The following is a 23,106-nucleotide window of genomic DNA, read 5'->3' on the forward strand; positions in this document are numbered from 1 at the left end:
AGGGGGGTGTAGGGGTGTGAGAGCACCGCCAGGGTGAAAGTACCTGGAACTCCCCAGACAGCCCTCCTCTAAACCCCCAGGGCTCTGGGTCGCTGTTCATCAGCTGGGCAGAGGGACGACCACGCCCCCCTGTGGAGGGAATAGGATGATGTCCTGTGATGTCATAGCTACCCAGGGTTCTGACACAGGCATTCTCTTGTACTGTGATGTCATAGCTACCCAGTGCTCTCTTGTACTGTGATGTCATAGCTACCCAGTGTTCTCTAGTACTGTAATGTCATAGCTACCCAGTGCTCTCTTGTACTGTGATGTCATAGCTACCCAGTGTTCTCTCGTACTGTGATGTCATAGCTACCCAGGGTTTTGACGTAAGCGCGCGCCAGGCCCACGCCGCTCTTGATGTCGCAGATGTAGTTGTACAGGTCGTACAGGATGCTCCTGTTGGGCGCGTTGGACAGGCGGTTAAACATCTGGACCACGGCGCCGCACATTTTGTCGAAACGATCGGCCCTCGAGTTCCACTCTTCTGTCTGCAAGTGGGGGAGAGAGAGGGGAAGAGAGAGAGGGAGGGAGTTTCCAAATGTTTGATTATTATTTAATGTTTTTATAAACCCCCTCCCTCCTCCCACCCCTCTCCCCCCTCCCCCTCCTCCCTCACCTGCTTGTCCTTCCCCGTTCCTGCCGGCTGGCTGTGGTTCTTCAGCCAGTCCAGTTCCTCCAGCATGGTTCTGGCCCGCGGCCCGTGCTCGTAGGGCAGGTAGAACAGTTCCGCCAGCAGAACCAGGTCCTCCAGGGTGAGCGGTTCTGCCGTGTACAGCGGGTTCTCCCCCGGGCCCGGCACTTGCACGGGGTCTCCCACCTCGGTCTGCATGGGCTCATCGGAGGAGTCCTTCTTCAGGGTGCGGGAGGTAGGGTGGGGGCCTGGGCGGGAGGAGGGGGAGAGTGTGTGTGTGTGTGTGTGTCAGTCTGTGACAGTAAACCATCTACAGTAGTCTGATCCTGCCTATGCCAGAGGGATTTAACTGCACACAGATTAAACCCGCAAATAAAATGGACACAAACTAAATCAAAGTTCCACACATTCAAACAAGCATTACCAGTATGTGTGAATCCACGTGTTTCCTACATGCATGTACATATGCCAAGCATGTTCTGTACAGTACAGTCTGTGCTGTAGCATGTATGTATCCATGTCAGTGCTGTGTGCGTGATAGCTCGTACCTCCAGCCTGGTCGTTGGTGAGGAACTCTAGCAGCCAGTCAGTCAGGGCCAGTGTTAGAGCTCTTTGGGGGCAGAAGGAGGACTCCTGCCCTGGGCCCTCCTCACCTGGGGGGAGGGGGGAGGGGGGAGGGGGGAGGGGGGAGGGGGGAGGGGGGAGGGGGGAGGGGGGAGGGGGGAGGGGGGAGGGGGGAGGGGGGAGGGGGGAGGGGGGAGGGGGGAGGTGGAGGAGGTAGAAGGAGATAAGAGAGGGAGGAGGAGAGGAGGGGAGGAGAGGAGAGAAGGGAAGGTTGGAGGGAAACAGGGAAGGAAGGATGTGTCAGAGGGGGATGGAACAATAGACAGGAGGATGTTCCACTCTCAAACCAGACAGTCATGGGGTAACTGTTCACTCACTCATGTCCACATCCCTCGCTCCGCCTCCCCCGCCTGCCCCTCCTGCCCCCGACCGGCACCAAGTGGCCAGGGTGTGGACGGCTACGAAGTTGGGGTAGAATTCACAGTTGGGATTGGTCAGAACTCCCCTCAGTTTGGGGATCAGCTCCACGGGCCGGTCCTTAGGAAGGTCACGGAGGTCAGAGGTCAGAGGAGGAAGTTGTTGAAAGATGACAGTTGGAACGTTCTGGAAAGGTACACCTTATACACTTTTATGGGTCTGAAGGAACCCTGAAAGAACCCTGACGGAACACCTTGTACGGCCCCAGGAAGAGTCTCTGGGGGTCGTAGTCGTTGGCGTGGATGTTGTCCCAGATGACCGGCGGTCTCCGCAGCACCGAGGACACTTCCTCTATGGACGCCACGGAGATGATGTGGGACACCACCTTGGGTCCTGCGGGGGAGGAGGAGGAGAGGAGGGGAGGAGGAGGAGAGAGGGAGGAGGGGAGGAGGAGGAGAGAGGGAGGAGGGGAGGAGGGGAGAGAGGGAGGGGGGAGGAGGAGAGAGGGAGGGGGGGAGGAGGGGAGAGAGGGAGGGGGGGAGGAGGAGAGAGGGAGGGGGGAGGAGGAGGAGAGAGGGAGGAGGGGAGGAGGGGAGAGAGGGAGGGGGGAGGAGGAGAGAGGGAGGGGGGGAGAGGAGAGGAGAGGGAGGGGGGAGGAGGAGGAGAGAGGGAGGGGGGAGGAGGAGAGAGGGAGGGGGGAGGAGAGAGGGAGGGGGGAGGAGAGGGGGAGGGGGGAGAGAGGGAGGGGGGAGAGAGGGAGGGGGGGAGAGAGGGAGGGGAGGAGGAGAGAGGGAAGAGGGGGAGAGAGGGAGGAGGGGAGAGGAGAGAGGGAGGAGGGGAGAGGAGAGAGGGAGGAGGGGAGAGGAGAGAGGGAGGGGGTGAGGAGGGGCAGAGGAGAGAGGGAAGGGGGAGGAGGGGGAGAGAAGTATTCTCTTGATATGTTTTGGTCTTTGTTTCATGGCCTTTTAAAGTCCTGTTGTATTCATTTCTGGTGTGTTTGGTTTGGTTGTAGGTTATGGGTCAGGGGTTATGGGTCAGGGGTTATGGGTCAGGGGTTTCCGTACCGGTCCAGAGCACGTCGACCCCTGGCAGCAGCTTCTCTCCCACGGTCTGGAGGTAGGAGGACTGGGACACGTTAGGAGTGCAGAACGCAGCGCAGTAATCTGAGAGAACACACACACACACGCACACACACACACAGACAGACACACACGCACAGAAAAAATAAAATTATATATGTAATAAATAAATTATATAAATTATGTAATTATGTAAATTATAAGAATTATAATTTACGCTAATCCTCAGCGTAACTTGGAGGTATTCCATCAGATTCGATCAGCTGGGTTCTGCAGGGTTCTAGTCGGGTGGTGGGTGTTCTCTGACCTGTGGGACAGAACAGGAAGGTGTCTGGTTCCCCCAGGTGCAGGTAGACCTCGTTGGTGACAGAGACCTGGGCGTGAGCAAAGGAGCTGAAGGTCTTCTTATCTGCAGGACACATCTCCGTCTCAATGTCGTCGAACAGCAGAGAGAAGGAGCTGCAGCCAAAACCCAGCACCTGGGGGCGGAGGAGGGGGGAAGGAGGTGGAGGGGGGAAGGGAGGAAGAGGAGAGGAAGAAGAGGGGGAAGGGAGGAAGAGGAGAGGAAGAAGAGGGGGGAGGAGGAGGTGGAGGGAGGAGGGGAGGAGGAGGGAGGGTAGGAAGAGGGGGGGGAGGGGGGAGGGGAGGAAGAGGGGGGGGAGATGATGCCGTTCTTTGCGGCGAAACCTTTTCAGACGGATTTCTAGAACCCCCATTATCCTTTCGGGTTCTAGAACCCCTGCCACGGTCTAGAACCGCGGGGTTCTAGAACCCTGACCCCACCCACTCTGTTCCGGAACAGACCTGGTCCAGTTTCCTCTTAAGGGTGGCCACCTCTCTGGAGCTGGAGAAGGTGATGTCCAGACCGGGGGAGATGGCATAGATGAACTCCACATGGTGCTGCTTTGCAGCAGATATCAGCGCTTTGAGTTGCTCTAGAGAGGGAGGGAGACAGACAGAGAGATGGCTACTACTGATAAGACGTATTGGAGCCATAAACACCATTTCCTATGCAACAAAACAGCATAAACAAGGTTTATGATATTTAGATTAGTCTCAAATAACATATTAAAAGCATTAGGGTTGGGAGAATGTAGATGGTGTATGTTTGAGTGAGTGAGGGGCAGAGAGAGAGGGTGAATGATTGACAGAAAGCGAATGAAAGAGTGAAGAGAGAGATAGATTGTGATTGACAGAGAGAGGGAGAAAGAAAGAGTAAAGAGAGAGAGAGGGAGAGTGAAGAGAGAGGGAGGGAGAATACCAGTCCTCACCAGCTTCCTGTGGGGTGTACAGGTCTCTCCAGTACATCCTGTGTTTGTAGTCATCTTTAGGGGCATAGAGGTAGGTGTTTAACCCCCACTTCTGCTCCCTGTGAAAGAGGAAGGAGGACAGGGTATTCAGAGGAATTGAGAGTGGAATAGTGAGAGAGAGTGAAATAGAGAAAGAGACAGAGAGAGAGACAGAGAGTACTAGATTCAAAATCTGGAAACCCGTTTTTGCATTTAGTATCAAAATGTCAGTGATGTCTGAACAGTTTCTTACCTTCTGAATAGTTCAGTCCTCTGCTCCATAGTCCACGGGCGCCCGTAAAACCCTGCATGAAGCAAAGGTCACGTTAGGTTGATACTTCTCTAGCCCATAGGGTTGCCTTTACCCAATACAAATTAAGACAATTTATCAAAATAAATAAAAAAAAGTCTAAGGACGCAACGTAATGACGTAGCTATTAACTGTGTTGTTGTATTGATTTGTTTGATTTCGCGTCATAACTTCCAGTGGCTGATAATTATAGCAATCTCCTCGTGTAACACATTTGTGGAGCAGCTCTCCGCGAGTTCTTGTTCGACCACCCTCGATCACTCACCCTCCACCACCCCGCTGATGAATCGCCTCTTCCCCGCTTCCAATCCCCCCTGCGAGGCGCTTGGCTTCGGCATGGTTTTCTCAAGAGGTCCCGCCGATATACTTTCTAAGGTTGTTCCGTTTTCGGCTTGGTAATATTGATGATAATGATGCGCGATGCGTGGTATCCGATGATCTGTCAGGCATGCATAATACGCTTTCCTCTGGTTAGCTCGGAGAATAAATGACGTTATCTTTTAAAGGTACACTTTGGGTTACATATCAACAAGCCAATCGTGTGGGCGCTTTGTGCGTGCGTATCGGCAATAACTTTCGCACAACTTTGTTTTATTGATAGCGAATTGCACATCCACTCCCCTGCTCAGAATCCAGCACAATAAAACTCTGTTGCATATTGATATAGTAAAGAAGATAAAGACAGGAAATACCCATAACCCCTGACCCATAACCCCTGACCCATAACCTACAACCAAACCAAACACACCAGAACTGAATACAACAGGACTTTAAAAGGCCATGAAGATAAAGACAGGAAATTGCTCGGACTGTTCAATTAACATCAAAATCAATGTCCAAAAGACAATCGTGCGTGTCTTCCTGAGGGACTACCGGGTTGGCTACGTTGAGCGTCTTAAAGGGACACTACATTATTTATCTTAAAGGAACCCGTTTTACAAATAAAAAGTTTAGAGCAGTGGTTTCAACCCTGGTCCTCAGGGAACCCCTGTCCTGCATGTTTTAGATCAGGGGTTCCCAATCCTGGTCCTCCCTGCCCTGCATGTTTTAGATTTCCTTCCTTGTTCCAACACACCTGATTCAACTGCATGTTAGTTACCAGGCTTCTACAGAGCTTGATAACGACTCGTTTATTTGAATCAGGTGTGTTAGAGCAGGGAAACACAGCTACGTGTTAAATGATCTATTGAAAGAAATGAAGCAGCAAATTTAAACAACCAGTTTTATTTATTAAAATATAATGTAATATTTTCCATTCAAAACTTGGGAAAAAGCACTTTATGAACCAAACACATTACATAGGGCACAGGACGCAAATTAGGATATGAATGAAGTCAGTAATTATGTAAAAGAGAATATTTACAAGGTGTCCACAATAATTTTGCATTTTTTGCATCACAAATCTTAACAGCAAAGATTTAGTTAAATTGCATAACACAACAACGTAAAAAAGTGACTTAATTCAATGCTATAAGCAATATAATTGCAGATATAGTGCTACACAAAAACATCAACTTCAGAAACAGAAAAAGCATTTACAAGTTCTGAGGTATATCTGAAACCTAACTCCTCTGTGATTCCTTCTTCACTTCTCTCCTGCTACCTCTTGAACCTTGAGGAAAATATTTACCACCTCCCTCCCTCCCCCCCTCCCCCCCTATCTCTTCAGGTTTTTCTGGGCCTGCTTTAGGAGAGAGTCAAAGTCCAGCTCTCCCAGCCTGTTTGGGGCAGGGGGCGGGTCCACATCCCGGTTAGAGTCTAGAAAAGACAACAACAACACACGGTCACCATGGTGACGTGACATCAACGATTCCAAATGGTCATGGGGGGAGGGGGGGGGGGGAAGGGAGGGAGGGAGGGGGATGAGGGGGTAGGATCAGAGTAGTAATGGTGTCATAAGGCAGAATTTCACAGGAATGCAGCAAGATTATCTTTTGTTTTCACTTTGGTTTCACAAGTGTAGTTAACTTATAATTCATATAGATAATTATGGTAACATTTAGACTTATTTCATTTGTTTATCTTGGAAAATGTAGTTGTATAAGTAATGTGTAATATTGACTATTTAGCTTCTGGGGTGGAGCCCACAAAAAAACACATAGTTTTCTGGCCCCACCTGCATGTTTTTTTTCTTTTTTCTTCTTTTGTATTTTTATATTGTTTATCATTGTATAAATGTGAATAAACAAAAAAACAAACAAACAAGATATCTTCTCATGATTTCTGGTCTTTTTTTGTTATTTTCCCCTGGGAGGGAAACAAGCAATGATTTTCCAAACTAGACACGACCGACTCAAAATTGCTCTGAGAAAAGCACAACAGCTAGCTACCTCCCTTGAGAGACAACCTGTGCATAATTGATCATTATCATCTATCCACAATCCTAACCAATTCTCAATCCAAGCCATCTCTAATTCGACTGGTTACCAGACGAGACGACCAATCACATGAAGATCTGTTACCGCCCAGAGAACGAGTTTTCGAGTCGACCAATCAAGAGGCTCTCACCCAGGTCGGCGTAGCCGGACTTGCAGAACTGCCGCCTGCCCCCGAAGCAGAGGTCAAAGGGCAGCTCGTCGGGTCGCCTCAGCAGCTTGGTGCCGTTCTCGATGGCGGAGAACGCGTCCTCCATGTTGTAGAACGTCACAAAGCCGTAGTGGTCGCTGTGGGAACCGCAGACGCAGGCAGGGTCACGTCAGTATTGCAAGTGTGTGTGTGTGCCTGTGTGTGTGTGTGCCTGTGTGTGTGTGTGTGTGTCTCACCCTCTGTCTCTGAAGTGCAGGGAGCAGTTCTCCACCTCTCCGAACAGAGAGAAGCGTTCCCTCAGCTCCTCGTGGGTCATGGTCCTCCTGATGCGGCCCACATACACCACCCTGCGCTCGTCCTGCTCACACACCACAGAAGAAGAGGGAGAAGCTTCAGCGGCCATCTTGTTTTGAATAAGGACAGGACGTGTCAGAGAGTGCCGTAGTGGCAACCTTTCTCAACAAATGCGTCCTGTTGACACCTTGGTAAAACATGTACAAATGAGTGCAGAGGTTTAACTCTTAGTTGCTCAAATGTTTTCTGAACTCACTATGGCTTCGAGTTTCTGGATGTTCAGGTCTTGCTGTCGTTTCCGTTTCCTGGATTCAGTGATGCTGGTCGGATGGTACGTCGGGCTGGAGAGATACGGAGAGAGACAGAGAGAAAGAGAGGGAGAGAGGGAGAGAGAGAGAGAAAGGGAGATAGAGGGCGAGAGAGACAGAGGGAGAGACAGACAGAGAAGAGAGAAACAGAGGGAGAGAGACAGAAGAGAGAGAGAGGGAGAGAGAGATCAATTGCCGGGAAGAAGAAGAGAGCAAAGTATACCCCTGACGAGACACCTTGACTTATTCAATCCTCATCCAGCTTTATCGACAAAAGTTAAGCAAAACCCCCACTTCTTCATATTGATAATACATTTTTATCCAATGAGATAGGGGGGGGGTGCGAACCTGTAGATGTCTCTCCTTCTGCCTCTGGGCAGGCGTCGTGCGGGGGATCTGGACCGAGACCTGGACCAGGACTCAGTCCTGGAGCGGGACTTTCTGGGCCGGGTTCTGGAGTAGGGCATCCGGTAGGGTCTGGTGGGGGAACGAGAACCGGAACAAGAAGACGAGCAGGAGCTGCTCTCAGAACGCCTGGGACGGAACCTAGAAAGACAAGAGAGAGACGAGAGACAAGAGAGACAAGAGAGAGACGAGAGAGAGACAAGAAAGAGACAAGAAAACGAGAGAGAGAGGCAAGATAGACAGACAGAGAAAAAGGGTTGGTATTTTAATGACTTCACCTCATTTTCTGATAAATAAAACGATAGACGATAATCCTGAACTGATGCGTACCTCTTCCTCCGAGGCGAGCGAGACCTGGACGAAGAGGATGACGAGCCAGTGGAAGAGGGGGATGAAGAGGAGGAGGAGCAGGAGAGGGGAGACCTGGAGTCTGAGTGAGGAGAACTCCCCCGATACCGTCTCGTCTCCCCCCTCCCTCTCCCGGCGCGAGGGGGAGACGGCGAGGGGCTGCACGGCTTAGACCCCTCCCCCTCCTGAACCTCCATGGCAGTGCCGGCCTCCGACCTAGGGGTGGCGCTGCAGCTTGAGACAAAGGCAGATTCTGCCGTTCTGCTGCCCAGGGCTGTGTTCCGCACCTGCAGCTGTACGTTGTTTAACGTACTGTTAGCTATGGCGTCAAGCACTGTGCTCAGTCTTTTGGTGGCAGAGTTAGCGCTAGCATTGTAACCCGCAGCTTGTGTTTTGTTGCACTTTGTAGCATTAGCTGCTGGCTGGTCCTGACAAGCGCAGTAGTCATGGTCAGAGGACACAGACACAGCTATCTGAATCTGGAAGGTGGTTGGGGTGGCGGCGGGCTTGGAGGGGCTAGCTTGGGATTTTCTGGCGGGCAGGGGTCGGGGGTCAATGATCTGGATGGCCTTGGGAAGGGGGAGTTTGGGGGACGCCGGCTGTTTCTTCTGGGGGGTTGCGGGGGCAAGGGGTTTCCAACGCTGTGAAGCAGGGACGATTGCCCGACCGTCGAGAATGATCTCATCGCTGAGGGGTTCCGGGGTGGTGGTGTCGTCTACGGTTCCGAAGAGCTGTTCCGGAATCCCGAGAGCTTCCAGAACTCCAGAAGCCTGAGTTCTAAAGTGTTCCATGGTGGGAGATAGAATAGACTCTGGCGTTCTAATCCGTTCTGGAACACCTTGGGGTTCTGGTTCTGATTTCGAAAGGGGCCGTGCTGATGTGCTGCCCCCTAGTGGTGTGGGGGTCTGGCCCTCTGGGTTATTCTCATTGGCTGTAAAAGGATGACAAAATGGCATTGTCAGGAAAAAGGTCAAAACAATGAACAAAATTCACATCAGTGAACAAGCCAGGCAAGGCCACAAAGGGGACAGAAATAGCTCTATCTCAACCCAAACATTGTGGAAAGTTATTTATTCATCTTGTATTTATTTTTAAGTTGTTGTTTGTAGACATTGTGATTAGTTGCACCTTGTGTTTCTTCAAACTGTTCCAGCAGGCTGGTCAGATCTGTAGCTTCTATACCTGCAAAGCAGAGAAGAAGAATAAGGACATGAGGAGAAAAACTACAACCTCATTAGGAAAAACCCTAACATGGTTGAAGGCAACAGAATTGCGAGTATCGTATTGCAAAATCCAGAAAGAGCATTTCCAAGCTCTGACGTTTATTTTGTTTAGCTTTTCCATCTTTTCTTCTCTCCTCCACCCTCTCTCCTGAACCTCTGCTGTTCCTTCTATACACAACAAGGCGACGTCTAAATCACTCAAACGTAAAGCTATGGGATACTCCTTCGATCGAGTGTGAGATGGAGTTCTTCTGCTTACCTGAATCACAGACATGGGCCTGTGTGACGAAGCTTCCCTGGGTGGAGGTGGTGGATGGAGGACCAGGGGGAGCGGTCCTGAGCTGTGTCCCGTCTGCAGTCTCCTCCTCTGGGCTGAGGGTTTGGGCAGGGCTGGGGGGCGTGATGGAGGGCCAGGAGGTATGGACCTGGGCTTGGCTGGTCTCGGAGGCGTCGTAAAGAAGCTGTGACCTCTTTGGTAAATATTCAAGTTTTGTTCTTGTGCTGTGAGTGTAGTACTGTTGTTGTGGTTGCTTACAAGTCTCTGCTTTGGGTTTGATTGGTGTAGGTGTGGGTGTAACAGTTGGACTTGGTGTAACAGTTGAACTCGGAGTGGGGGAGTTGGTGGTTAAAAGTTCCTTTGGAAGATGGGCTTTGGAAAACGTTTTCTGGATCTCCTGGAGGAGGCTGGTGCTTTTGAGATTGGGATCCCGGTTACAGAAGATCTTTTTGGGGTCGGGCACCGGGGAGGGGAGGGTGGACGGTGGAGGTTGGTCGGACGGATTGACGGAGGGACGGCCGGAGGACAAAGGAACGAGGACGGGATTAGGAGGATCACTGCTGACCAATAGCAACCTTTTGTCGGGACTGGATCTCTTCTCTTGACTCGTCTTAATCTGGGTAACACCCGCTACCGGTGTGGGATTACATTGGTTTACAGTCGCAGGCAATGTTGCCCTCGTCTTAATCCCGACCCTCACTCGCTTCGGTTTACGGACGCCTGCGTCTTTGCTGCTCGTAGTTTCGACAGCTTTGAGCTGCACAATCGGCCTGGCGGGAAACAAAGCCTTCCTCGTCCTGTCGACTTCAGATCCGAACCCGCCGACGTCCCGTTTGTGATCATGGGTTCGAATCCCGTCTGAGCCAGATGTGACGTGGTGACCCGGTGGTTTGTGAGGTCCGGTCCCACGCAGACAGGGGATGGGTGTGAGCTCTTTGGGTGTCTCCGGGAGCGAGGGCCATCTGGTGGTGTAGTTCCCTTGTTTCTCCACCAGGGGGAGTCTCTTCTCCTGCCGGAGCTGCCTGTACTGCTGGAGGCTGAGAGGTTTGGGCTTGGGGTCGCCTCCAGGCGCAGGAAGCAACGCAACCTCCGACAAATCACCATGGCCGCTACCGTCGTCCGTGGACGGTTTCGCGGAGGATTCTGAGGAGGAGGGTTTTTTGGGGGGGGATGTCGTTGTTGTCACGGTGATGGGAGCGACGAGTCCGTCTGTGAGCTCACTGAGGTCCGGAAGCTGGTTCAAGTCGGGTTCCTCTGCTGCCGGTATCTGGTACGACGTCACCAGGACCGGGGCGAAGCTCACCCTCTTCTTCTCCTTGGCGGTCTGGCTCCTGGCGCTGTCCTCGTCCGATTTCACCAACACCCCTCTCAGAGTCTTCACCTGGCCTCCGTCTCTCTCTCCACCTTTCCTACCGCCCTCCTCTTCTTCACAGTCTCTCTTCATCTTTTTCGCCGGGCTGTCGTCGTCGGAAACGTCCACGTCAATCTCCTCGTCGCTGTCGACGGAGTCCGTCGGCTTCTCGTACCGCCAGATCTCCCCCTCCAGGGGTACACTGTGATCCAAACTTGTTTCCCCCCAAGGGAAGGCCTGTCTCCTGGGGGCGGTGACCCAGCTGTTCCCCTCCTCCTCCAGGCACACCCGGAGACAGTAGGGGTGCATGAGTCTCACCAGGTTGACCAATGATGCGGAGGTGAATACTTCCTGCTCCGCCTCCGTTCTCTGTGATCCTGATTCTATTGGTTGAGGTGAGGGAGGCGGCCCCTCATTGGTCGGTTTGGGTGCGGTAGCAGAACTCGTGAGCTTCTCACTAATAACCACCTTCAACCAGGAAAGAAAGAGATAATGGTAACATTTGTTTTAATTCTTTCTCTAGGGTTAGTATGAACACACACACACCCCCTCTCACAAAAAAACCCTCTCACACACACACCCTCTCTCACACACACACACACACACCCTCTCTCTCACACACACACACACACACACACACACTCACCGGAGGGCTGTCCCTGCATCGGCGGCCGGACAGCAGGGCGGAGTCTGGCAGGCTGTCGAAGGGAGACAGGGCTTCATCTCCTACACTGTCCAGTATCTCTGTCAGAGCACACAGCAGGCTGGTCTCACTCTCCTCCTCCACCCTGCTCCTGGCCTGGGGGGACGGGACGGGGGGGGAGACGGACGTTCACAGGGACACCGTTAGAAAGAGGCCATATATGAAGAGGGGTAGTCATGGAAACAAGGTGTAGGCTGTGTTCCTTTATCCTTGAGAGAGATCGAGGCTCAACCAGAGGAGAACTTTTAGTCACACTTGTGGTTGTGCTCTTGGAAAAGATTTTACGTGGGAACTTTCTAAAGGCAATGGATATAGCAATACTCTAAATGGTTATACAAGCAAAATAATTAAAACTGATTAAAACTAAAATGTCACATTAAAGGATATACTTTATAACCTTGCACAATTAATTGTGTAGCCGTGTGTAGTGTTGACCTGTGAACTCTACTGACCTCTGCTGGTGAGGAGGAGTCCTCAAACATGGCCAGGATGGAGGAGTCGAGACAGGAGCGCGGGTCCATCTCCACACGCCTCGCATCGTCCTCCGCCTTCCCCAGCACAGCCTGGGGACGAGAGAGGAAGAGGGACATGGTTCAGGGAAAGAGAGAGAGATAACAGGGACATGATGACAGAGAGGGAAAGAGAACACGGTAGTTTATTTACTCGGGATTTGGAACGTTCGTGCGCACACAAAGTCACATGATGTTGTCATGTGATCTATCGCCCAGGGGCTGGGTCTCAATACTCTCCTTAACTCCACTTCTCTCCTCTGAGCTTCTTTTATGTTTTTTGACCTCTTAACCTCGATATGCTGATGATGATCACAAAAACAGAATGTTGTGATACACTCCAAGTTACTTTATGTATGTAGACCAACAAGAGACTCTGGTGGAGTGGATGAAAATGTAATAATAATAATAATACATTCATTCAGCGAACTATAAAGCAAAGCACGGGGGGATTTGAACCTCCAACCAAGATGTAGCTTAGTGGTCGCCTGTGTGTGTGTGATTGTACACCCTTTCTCAAACTGATAAGATCACAATGATGTCATAGTCATATTGAGTTGGATAGGTGTGTTGATATTGCACGGTGTCTGACTGCAAGTACTATGAGAGTAATGCAGAATTCGTCCATGCTTAATATTTCAGTATGTACAGGGCCATTCCCTCGAGGCAAGTAGGGTGAAGTGCCTTCAGCCTGAATCGAACCAGCAACCTTCTGATTAATAGCCCGATTCCTAACCGCTCAGCCATCTGACTACCCTGACTATCATAAAGAGATCACACATACAATATCTCTAGTCTGCATTATTCTTTACTGGAGGACGTTCATAAAATACATGGATAAAATACGACATTATATCATATGTGAGAACAAACCATACTAGTTTGGAATTCCGACTGACTTCAACGTCAAGGGCTTACTAGACTAACTAGGATAATAGTGTACTTGACAGTCTGCCGTTGGGATATTGTTGTTGATGATCATGTTTTCTTGTCTAACTTGGCAAACTTGGCGGGTGGTTTAGCTACATTGGAAAGACAGACACTGTCAGGGACGTGGTTTGGTTCCGCTAGCTATCCGGCAAACAAGTTGCAATAGTTTTGCCATCGAAGTTTTATGCATTCCACAACATACATACGCTACAATTTGTCATGTTAGTTTAACTGTGTAACGGATGTCAGATATGTGATTAGTAAGCGTCACCACCCAAAGTGATTGTGGATCTCCCGGGGAGAAACCAACAGTCCTTTTAACAGCTGATCATATTGGCTTCCGCATGGCTCAGGACAGAACGCTTAAAGTACAGAGTGTACGCTTACAGCTAATGTTAGCTAGGTACGAAAACGCCTTTTCACAATTTCGATTTTGGAAAACGCAAAAATTTACAATTTAAACGCACGTTAAAAACATGAAAATATTACTAATATTAGTTATAGTTATATATGTGAAAGGTAATTTTACAACTCGAGGAAAAGCGCTGGCATCGGAGATTATCAGATGGCTAGCAAGCTAGGCTAACCATATGTCTGTACGCTAATGTGCTAGCTAGCTGCCATGACCATTTCCACGTGTTAGTACCGCGTGTGTGATGGCCTCTTTCAAGCCTTACAAATAGCTCAAATGAGACTGGGCAAAAATTATTTTCTGTCTCGTGTTACAAAAAAACCCTAATATATTTCAAATCCGTACCTCATTTAGCGTGTTTGTGACCAGAAATTCGGTGTTGCCTGTGATTATATTCTCCTCTTTTCCTCCCCACCGCGTCGCCATCTTGCAGTCACGCACATGGCTTCATTCAGCGGCTGGTGAGTGAGACACGTGGTCTCTGCCACGACGAGCGCTTAGCTGCTGATCCAGGATCTGTTATCATGTTGGAATCAGAGCGCATGGACCGGGAGAGAAACGAACCCAGAACTGACCGGGGATCAGATACGTTCATAAATGCTAGGCCCGTTTTGAGAAACTCCCAAGATTAACTTCACGTCCACGTAAAGCTTTTTACTTTTAACAATGGCAATTTTAACAACATGGAGCGATATAAATTGCAATCAGACAGTATTTTTCATTGAGCCGTCAAACAGAAGTTGAAGCAGAAATCACCACCAGAGCCTGTTTAAGGAGAGCCTTGCCACTCCCTATTAAGCCCCATTGTACCGAATTTGGCTGCACTGGGGGTTCCACTGGGGGTGATCGCGAGCAAGTGCATGTTGAATGGGAGTCTATGGAGCTAAACGGCTAAATTTGTCTCTTTCGCCTGATTGTCGTTGAAAAATCTCCGATTTGATTGTAGTTTGTGCATGTTCAACATGGATTATAGGTCGACAGTTGAATTAACGAGTACTTATGTCCTTTTGATTTCTTACATGGTTAGTCGTTGTTGCCCATAACACGCTAGCATTCTGCTAATGAATGCTGATTGGTTAGTGAAGGACAGATACGACCACAGCTCCCGCTTGATGGCATCCGAAGCGGAATCAGAATGTCAGAGCATTAGCAACATTAGCAACAACATTAGCAAGCCAAAACTGCTTTTTTAGCGACTTTAAAACAATCCAACAGCCAGCAGTGTGTATTTCGAATTCAGAATTCAAATTACAAGACAAAAAATTATATCCTGAGAAAAGTGGATTTTTAGGGGTAGAGCTCCATAGACCTCCATTCATTCTGCAGTCGCTCGTTAGCGCCCTCACATGGAACTTCAACCAGTTCAGAACCCGGAAGTTTCCCGAGAGTGGCAGTTCTCTCTATATTAGACGTTCTCTGTCACCACCTTTCCTGCCCAAGTGCGCCATCTAGTGGCAGGATGACGTGATGTCACACGTCAATATAAAACTAAGAAATGGGACACCACAACAGCGATGGAAAACTTTATTTTTAGAGTGCTTTAAATCTACTGAGTGCAGGATGAAAAGTGCAGGTATCATAAACTGATCCATGGGTGGAGGTATTGATTATTATTCCCCAGTTAATTTCCCACCAAAATTATATGTGAAATCCGTTATTACAGTAAAGGTATCAGCATATGAATAACCTTTTCAAAGTTAGAAAAGTAATCATAAAATCAAAACAAGATGATTATACAAACACACAGTGCCCGATTAAGATTATTTTAAACATACATTTTATGAAGTGCAGTGTCAATTCCTATTAACCCCAACTTATAAAATAAACTTTGACAGTTGATGCCTGCCAGACAAACACAAAATAAAAACCAAATGATTTAAAAGAATGTATCACATGCAAGCTTCCTGATCCGTAGTCTCATCCATGTTTGAGTTTGAGTCTTGTGTGCTCTGCAGATCAACAGTTGAGGGCGTCTCTATCTCAACTTTGGGCCTCCTCTTGTAGTACAGGCTGCCTGCAGTGAGCACTACCAGGCCCAGGAACACACCTAACGCTCCTATCCCCAGCAGGACCCTCTCTGACACGGCCATGGAGGGATCTGGGGGTTCTACAGAATGTAGAGAGACTCTCAGCCTTCTATTGTTACATTCTACGATCAACATTCTTTCAAAACATTCTACAACCAAGAATCTGTCATTGAGTAATGCTGGATCCATAATGGTTCAGCAGAAGTTAATGTGGGGCAGGTTTTATTACCCCAGAGGAGGATAGGGGCAGGGATAATCTCAGGTTATTTTACCCCAGAGCTAGAGGCGGATATCTCAGGTTATCTTATTTTAGGTTATCTCTAAGGTTATCTTACCTTAGGTTATCTCTAAGGTTATCTTATCTTAGGTTATCTCTAAGGTTATCTTACCCCAGTGGAGGATCTTGGGGTGAGGGAGGCTGGCGTGCTCCACCATGCAGGACACCTCCTCCCCAGGTGAGGGTGTGTACTCCAGGTAGGAGTGGTGCTGGAAGTGGAGGTCGCCATCACTCAGCTTTTCGGTGGATACGATGTCTGATGTGACTTTGTCTGATGTCACATCCTGCCCACTCCTCGTCCACGTCACCTGGATCTCTTGAGGAAAGAATCTGGGGGTGGATCAGAGGGGAGCGATTGATTGGTGAATTGATCAACCAATCAGTTGAATGGCCAAAAAATCAATTGATTGAGAATCAAGAGGACCAAGGGATAAAGATATATGAGGTAAGGATATGTTAGTGCAATGATACAGTCAGTAAATTAATTGATTAGTTAATGAAATGAAATTCTCGCAACAGCATACTTTTTCAAATTTTTATTTTATTTTAATAATATAGTAATTATAATATCTTACTGTTAGGTTTTGGGCACCAGGAAATAAGGGACTATACATGGACTTATGATCCTTGATTTGTGCTGTACTTTACAGTATATGTGTAAAGTCACTTTGGATAAATCTCCTGCTAAATGAATTAAGTGTAGATCCAAAACGTTTTTTACACCAAAATAAAGGGATCTGACCTGTAGGTCAAATGTAGATCAAAATGTTTTAATGTACGTCCAAATAAATAATAACCTGTAAGCGCTGCACTTCAGCACGGTGGTGTGTTTGCTGCTGGGGTGTGGGGCCACTAACCTCAGATGAACCGAGGGCTCCGCTGAAGACAGAGGAGCCTTTGGGAATTTGGCTACAAGATGATGAAACATTATATTATTTCATATATTTGGATAAACAAACATGTTATTAAGATTTGGTAAGCATATTTGATCATATAAGTAGCAAAGCCATGTTAAAATTAAAATAAAAAGAGAGCCATACGAATAGTAAAGAAAACCACCTATAGGGAGCCAACAAACTCCCTTTTTATTGAATTGCAGGCTCTAAAATGTAAAGAATTAGTAGAACTAAAAACATTACTAATCATGTACCAATAAAAAAAAACATCAGTTGCCAGAAAGTATCCAAGGGTTGTTCACAGACAGAGAATGCCAACATGACTTAAGGGGATCTTGTATATTCAAAAAGAACAAAGTGAGGACCAATGCTAAATACCATTGTATTTCTGTTACAGGTGTACATTTATGGAACAGCTGTCATGCGGAACAACAAATATGTGGGACCTTTAGTAAGTTAAAGAAACTATTTAAAAATAATGCAATGAAATTATATGAAACAATTTAAAGAACAAGCTGTTTTTGTTGTATTTGGATTGTGCAACTCTATTGCATAAGAAATATGAATGTTTTTGTATTCTGTTCAGATCTGATTGTCACTATAATAATGATGTAAGACAATACTTATTTCTATTTATTTTATTAAGATATGAGATATTTTCATAAAGGGTAGGCATTATAAGCATGAGCTTCAGCCTACACCTGTTTCAGACTGCTGTAAATATGCTTTTGTTTGCCAGCTCAACTGTGTGAAACTAAGTTGTTTGTCTGAAATAAACCAAACCAATGTGGCCACCAAAAAAGCCTGTGCAGTGACATCATATTGTAACGTGTGTCTGCGTGCACTAGGATGCAGTTGAGAGCATGCACAGAATAAACGGTCAGTGTGAATTCCTAGACCAGGGGTGTCAAATCCTGGTCCTCGAGGGCCGCTGTCCTGCATGTGTTAGATGTTTCCCTGCTCCAATACACCGGATTAAATTAGATTAAATTAATAACAACCGATAACAACCCACAACCCCACTGTCTACGTGCCAGGGAGTTCGTTTAGTTCGAATGTGAATGTAAATTTGCTTGCCTATTTCTATGCGTCTCACCCAATATGTCAGATGATTGGTCCAGTATCTCATGGTAGACTAAAGAAACAAACGAACAGTCTTTGTCAACCAACTCCTGCATGTGTGCAAGTACGTCGATGTTCCATTGGTCTGCGATCTTCCTCCCATATTGTGTGTATCCAGTGAATCTGTTAGCGTTACTTCTGTAATCCAAAAACGTTACTTTGTTGAAGACATAGTCGACAGTTAGTTCCACATCACTGGAGTTAAAATGACAGGTTTCTTTGATGTTGTATAGCTGACAATCTGCAAACAGAGAGGATGATTCAGTGCACGGTGGCTGGCAGATTCGATAAGACTTAGCCTAAATCATGATAAAACAAAATTGGTAACACTTTATAATAATGGTGCATTAATAAGTGTTCATTCGTGCTTAAACAACATGAAACAAATTAATGAGCAATCATTAGGCTAATACACAACTCAGAAGGAACCAATTATGCATTCATATTTAACACATCAACCCTTAATAAGGACTTAATAAGGATTATAATATGGGTAGATGAAATCAAGCATTCTGATTGGTTGAGAGGGAGTTTGCCCACTTAGTTTGGCTGACAGTGTTTCCTTCTTGAACACATACTTTATTAACGCTTCAGTAGCCTATGCCTCTTGTACCTTATTCCTTAAATAAGGAGTTTAATTCAATCCACCATCATGTATTGATTCCATTTGATATGAACACATGAACTGATACCTTTCGTTCATGATTACAATGGTCATGGAGGTAACTCCAGATCTAGGGGTGGAGCCCCACAGATCCCCTTATCCCCTGGCACCAAGGCCGTAGCCACGGAGTCACCATTGGGGGAGACGAAATCTGCTGGGGAGTCTTGTGTCCCCCCTGAAAACTTACGTTTAGTCATGAATATGATTACATTTTGTTAACGATAATTTTGCACTACACAACAGAGCTGAAAGTGTTAGGTAATTTAGGTGGGGAGAGAGAGGGTTACTTGCACAGAAAGGTTTGTTAACCTTTTTTGATATGGTTATTTAATTAAAACAGCCCAAAAGAAGCCGTTGTTCCAAAACTATAGGTCATATTTTCCGTTTGTCAAAGTGGTTTGAAAATTACAAAAACGAATGGCCACTAAGTACACGGACCGTGTTCTGGCTCTGTTTTCACTATAATGTTCTTTCGAGTCTCCGCCAATTGTGTTTATTTATTAGGGTTCCTCCGTCAGGAGGACCCTATTGTAATTGTTGGTATTATTATTATTATTCTTGTAATTTATCTCATGAACACATTGGTAAAAAGTTTTGAAATTTAGCATATTGATACAACATGCCACAACTACGGCCCAAACACAGACTGGCCCACATCAGACCATAGGGGGCGCCACACCCAAATGTCCACTTTTCAGAGTGGTTGCATGATGAATGATGGTTTTTCAAACCCAATAGGCTTTAAGATTACTCCACCCTGAAGTACCCTGAAAAGTTTCACCTTGATATGTAAAAATATGACTGAATTACAGCTGTTTGAGCTGGGACCAAATCTGACAAAGCTTGCCATTGGAGAAACATCTTATCCAGTTGATGACTGAACATGGCAAGATTCCTGATCTGGCAATGGCTCAGTTTTTTTGGGGGACAGAACGGTTTCTAGTGTTCCGGTCAATCCGCTGGTTGTAAAACATAGCAATGAGTGTTTATTTGAGCCAATAACAACACTCCAATCATCTGTTTAGCGAGACTGTACACCACTGCAAAACAAGCCAGGTTCACCACAGTAGCTAGCTACTTGTAGTCTACGTATGGTAGTGTCAGATTTAAAACCGAATTAGCTCGAATGAAGTACATTGATCCTCAGACATCTCTCTGAAGTACCATAAACAATTTCACCTTGGTATGTCAAAATATGATTGAATTAGAGCTGTTGTCAACATGTCATGTCAACATTGGCTTAATATAACAACGCTTACCACATGAAAAACAGCTTACTTTTTTGTACAGTAACTGAACTTAATATTCTACACTAAGTATAGCTCAACGAGCTGGAACGGTGACCTACAAAGTATAACGTTATAGGTTCGAATCCAACCACACTGTATCAGTCTGTCTTAAATTTGAGTATATGTTTAGTTAAACAGGATGACATAGTTCTGAAGTACCATGCACAATTTCACCTTGATATGTCAAAAGATCATTGAATTACAGCTGTTTAAACTTGTGCCGAATTAAACAATCTGCTACAGGAGAAACACCTTTCTTTTTGTATACAAAAACTTACCGCATATACTCATCCTTGCGGGTAACTCAATGGGTTAAAACAGTGTCCTGTGAAGTGCAAGGTCACAGGTTCGAATCTAGATAGTGTTTTGGCCTGTCATAATTTTGATTACTTGTTTAGTTAAACAGACAGATATCCTTCTGAAATACCATGCGCAATTTCACCTTGAAATGTCAACTGTTTCTTAACCTTTGTCCCAAAGCTGACCACAGCTAGATAATCAGCGTCAGCACCCTTGGGTACCATGCAGTGCGACATGTCAAAAGAGACCAGAGAGTCGGCTGCTGTCCTGTCACAGGCTGTTCTCGCAAGGAGTTGAATATGAGCTCTGCCGTAGCCCAGTTGCCCACATGACTATTGTTAGTTGTGCATTGACTGAGAGTCTGGAAAGAGATCAACTGAAGACGAGTTTCAATAACCTATGGAAAGTTAATAATCAGCCCATACTAATCATAAATGCACAGCGGTTGGTGTGTAGGCTAGAGACACTGACTTGTAACCTTATGCTCATGAGTTCAAATTCCCGTTCAGCCTATTGTTGTTGGCCAAACATGAAGTAGTTTGGCTCTCTTGTTGTCCAAGTCTCGATCTTCTACAGTGTACATGTTTATAATATTTTGCCATTTTGCGGAGGAACCCGCATCGCTGCTTGCAGCTATATTTGTATTATTTATTTTATTTGATCACACCCCTGCATCCAAGTGCACCGTGTGTCTGGGGTAACCATTAAGAAACACAACGACTCAGTTATTATAACTAGTACCTATTTGTTTGTAAGACACTAAAATAACATTTTGAGCCTGCTGCCTTTACTTTTTGCTGCAGTATAAATGTCTTATTTATTGACCTCATCATCAATTAAATGTGCTAGAATAAATTCAGTTCTACTTACCAATTATACCTGCTAATAACGCACAAAGAATAAGATAATAAGTTGACATGACTGAGGAAAGATATGCTAGCCTGCAGTTTTCCAACACAGAGACACTATTGTTAGTAGGAGGAAATTACAAACATAAAATAACCAGTTTGACCAGTTCTCTTTCGGATATTAGCTGAATGTCGTCGTTAACGGAAGCAGTTTGAAAATGATCTCTTCAGTTTTCTGGGTTCTGCTGCTACTGTTCGGTTCTGTGTCCTCTCAAGGTAAGAGCTCTACCGCGTGTCGAATTGGTAACCGATCTGAACTTCACAAAGTTACGCATCCATTCTGGCTGTCCTGTAATGACGCCGCACCGATCACACTCCACCAGCCCTGTGTGTTCCACTGCTTAAACTTCACCAACTCTGATCCGAATTGAACTCTGGATTTCTATGTTCTACTTTTCTTGATGTATGACTATGTTTAGCCTGTGTTCTGCATCTTTCTTTCGCCAACCATTTCTGGAGGAGGAGATCCCTCACTGAAATGCTCCCCCAAGGTTTCTTCCATCTCTTCTCAATTGAGTTTTTCGGGCAGTTTTTCAGAATCAGAATCAGAAAGGGGTTTTAATCGCCATGGAAGTTTGCACAGACAAGGAATTAACTTGGCAGGAAGGTGTATTCATTCAACATATATGTCTTATCTTAAATATGTGGTCTACCTAAACTAAAGGTACCAAGTCTCACTAATCCTAAGGGGCTGAAGTATGTAAAATTAAGAATAAACATAAAGAATATGAAACATGAAATATAAAATGGCGACAATATACAATATAAAAATACAAATGGGACATTCTACCAGAAACGTATATTATATGTTACAGTGAATAAAACTTGTATAATCCAAAACTGACCCAAACATTTCTAAATGGGTGATTTCTGTGAGTTGTGCTTTAAAGGAATATGTAATTTATTAGGTCCTTGGATGTTTTATTCTTAATTAAAAACACTTTAGAAAATTATATATCCTGAAAAATGGTTTGTCCTCAGACAAATTTTAACTGCATCATCCATAATTTTGTTATTCTGAAAATTGTTATTTAAAAACCCCCCACTATTAATGAAAAGTTTTAGTTGTTATCATTCACATTAATTGATGAAATACATTAAATGCTACAGAAATTCTACAAATAAATTGTATTTTACAACTGTCCTCATGTTTTCGGTCAGTCCTGTCACGTTACATAAAAAACGACATAAAAAGACTGCAATATGCCTCTAAGGTTATGACTCAGAGGATGTGACATAATTTGACTGAGTTGATGCTGACCAGGGGCGTAGCCACGGGTAGGCCTGGGTAGGCACAGGCCTACCCAATTTGTTCTAAGGCCTACCCAAAAACGAAAAATATCTCCGAATAAGTATGCACCGGGTGCACATCGCAAATTAAATAAGTAAAAAAAACTGAAAAGATGCCTATCCATATTTATCTAGGCCTACCCAAAAATATTTTTCTGGCTACGCCCCTGATGCTGACACTGATAAAGATGAGTTTTAGCTTACTTATATGATTTAAAGCTTGTTTTTGCATGTTTTTTTGAGGAGGACAAGCTACAGGGTCAGTCGCTGTCACACTAAAATATCATAGAAAATAATGAACGTTTTGGAAAACCAGTTGGTTTTGTTGGTCATAACATGTCTAAAAAGGTTACTGAAATGCCTTGTTTACAAGCTATCAGTTTTGATACTAGGAAGCTAGCATGCTGAGTAATAGTTTGACATGTCATTAATGTTCATATATAAAAAAATAAAATCAAAGATTTTTTGAAGTGGAAATGTACGTTTCTGGTAGAATGTCAGTGTAACAGTGCAAATCTGAATATGGCACGCTGTCAAGGTGACATTGTACAGATAGTGATTAAAGTCAGTGTGAGCCCTTGGCCTTGTTGAAGAGGCCAACAGCGAATGGGAAGAAACTGTTCTTGTGGCGTGAGGTTTTGGTGGTGATGGGCCGCAGCCTTCTGCCAGAGGGGAGTAGCTGGAACAGGGGGTGTCCAGGGTGGGAGGAGTCGGC

The 23,106-nt window shown here is 46.2% G+C and overlaps 2 protein-coding genes across 2 annotated transcripts in view; both read right to left on the bottom strand.

Moving 5' to 3' along the window:
• ogal (O-GlcNAcase like) overlaps positions 1 to 5,056 on the bottom strand; it is a 7,281-nt gene extending 2,225 nt beyond the window's left edge. Inside the window, exons 1-12 of the mRNA XM_084685497.1 lie at positions 4,598 to 5,056; positions 4,276 to 4,327; positions 4,005 to 4,102; positions 3,538 to 3,668; positions 3,041 to 3,212; positions 2,719 to 2,817; positions 1,908 to 2,047; positions 1,615 to 1,774; positions 1,222 to 1,326; positions 659 to 921; positions 356 to 530; positions 44 to 129 (exon numbers count right to left, since the gene is read on the bottom strand). Coding sequence (XP_084541623.1) covers positions 44 to 129; positions 356 to 530; positions 659 to 921; positions 1,222 to 1,326; positions 1,615 to 1,774; positions 1,908 to 2,047; positions 2,719 to 2,817; positions 3,041 to 3,212; positions 3,538 to 3,668; positions 4,005 to 4,102; positions 4,276 to 4,327; positions 4,598 to 4,670 — 1,554 coding nt within the window. The 5' untranslated portion in view covers positions 4,671 to 5,056. The remainder of the gene's footprint in view (positions 1 to 43; positions 130 to 355; positions 531 to 658; positions 922 to 1,221; positions 1,327 to 1,614; positions 1,775 to 1,907; positions 2,048 to 2,718; positions 2,818 to 3,040; positions 3,213 to 3,537; positions 3,669 to 4,004; positions 4,103 to 4,275; positions 4,328 to 4,597) is intronic.
• A 484-nt stretch (positions 5,057 to 5,540) lies between these two features.
• On the bottom strand, positions 5,541 to 14,107 carry LOC146237427 (uncharacterized). Its single transcript, XM_084685469.1, has 11 exons — positions 13,964 to 14,107; positions 12,220 to 12,330; positions 11,711 to 11,863; positions 9,696 to 11,532; positions 9,342 to 9,395; positions 8,196 to 9,144; positions 7,809 to 8,006; positions 7,409 to 7,493; positions 7,095 to 7,216; positions 6,841 to 6,995; positions 5,541 to 6,090 (listed from the first exon to the last, which is right to left on the bottom strand). Exons 1-11 carry the CDS (start codon positions 14,042 to 14,044, stop codon positions 5,990 to 5,992), a joined length of 3,846 nt encoding a protein of 1,281 aa, XP_084541595.1. The 5' UTR covers positions 14,045 to 14,107; the 3' UTR covers positions 5,541 to 5,989.
• Positions 14,108 to 23,106: the final 8,999 nt, after the last annotated feature.

Source organism: Hypomesus nipponensis, chromosome 21 (genome assembly GCF_054491055.1).
Source record: "Hypomesus nipponensis isolate SF chromosome 21, ASM5449105v1, whole genome shotgun sequence".
Lineage (NCBI taxonomy): Eukaryota > Metazoa > Chordata > Actinopteri > Osmeriformes > Osmeridae > Hypomesus > Hypomesus nipponensis.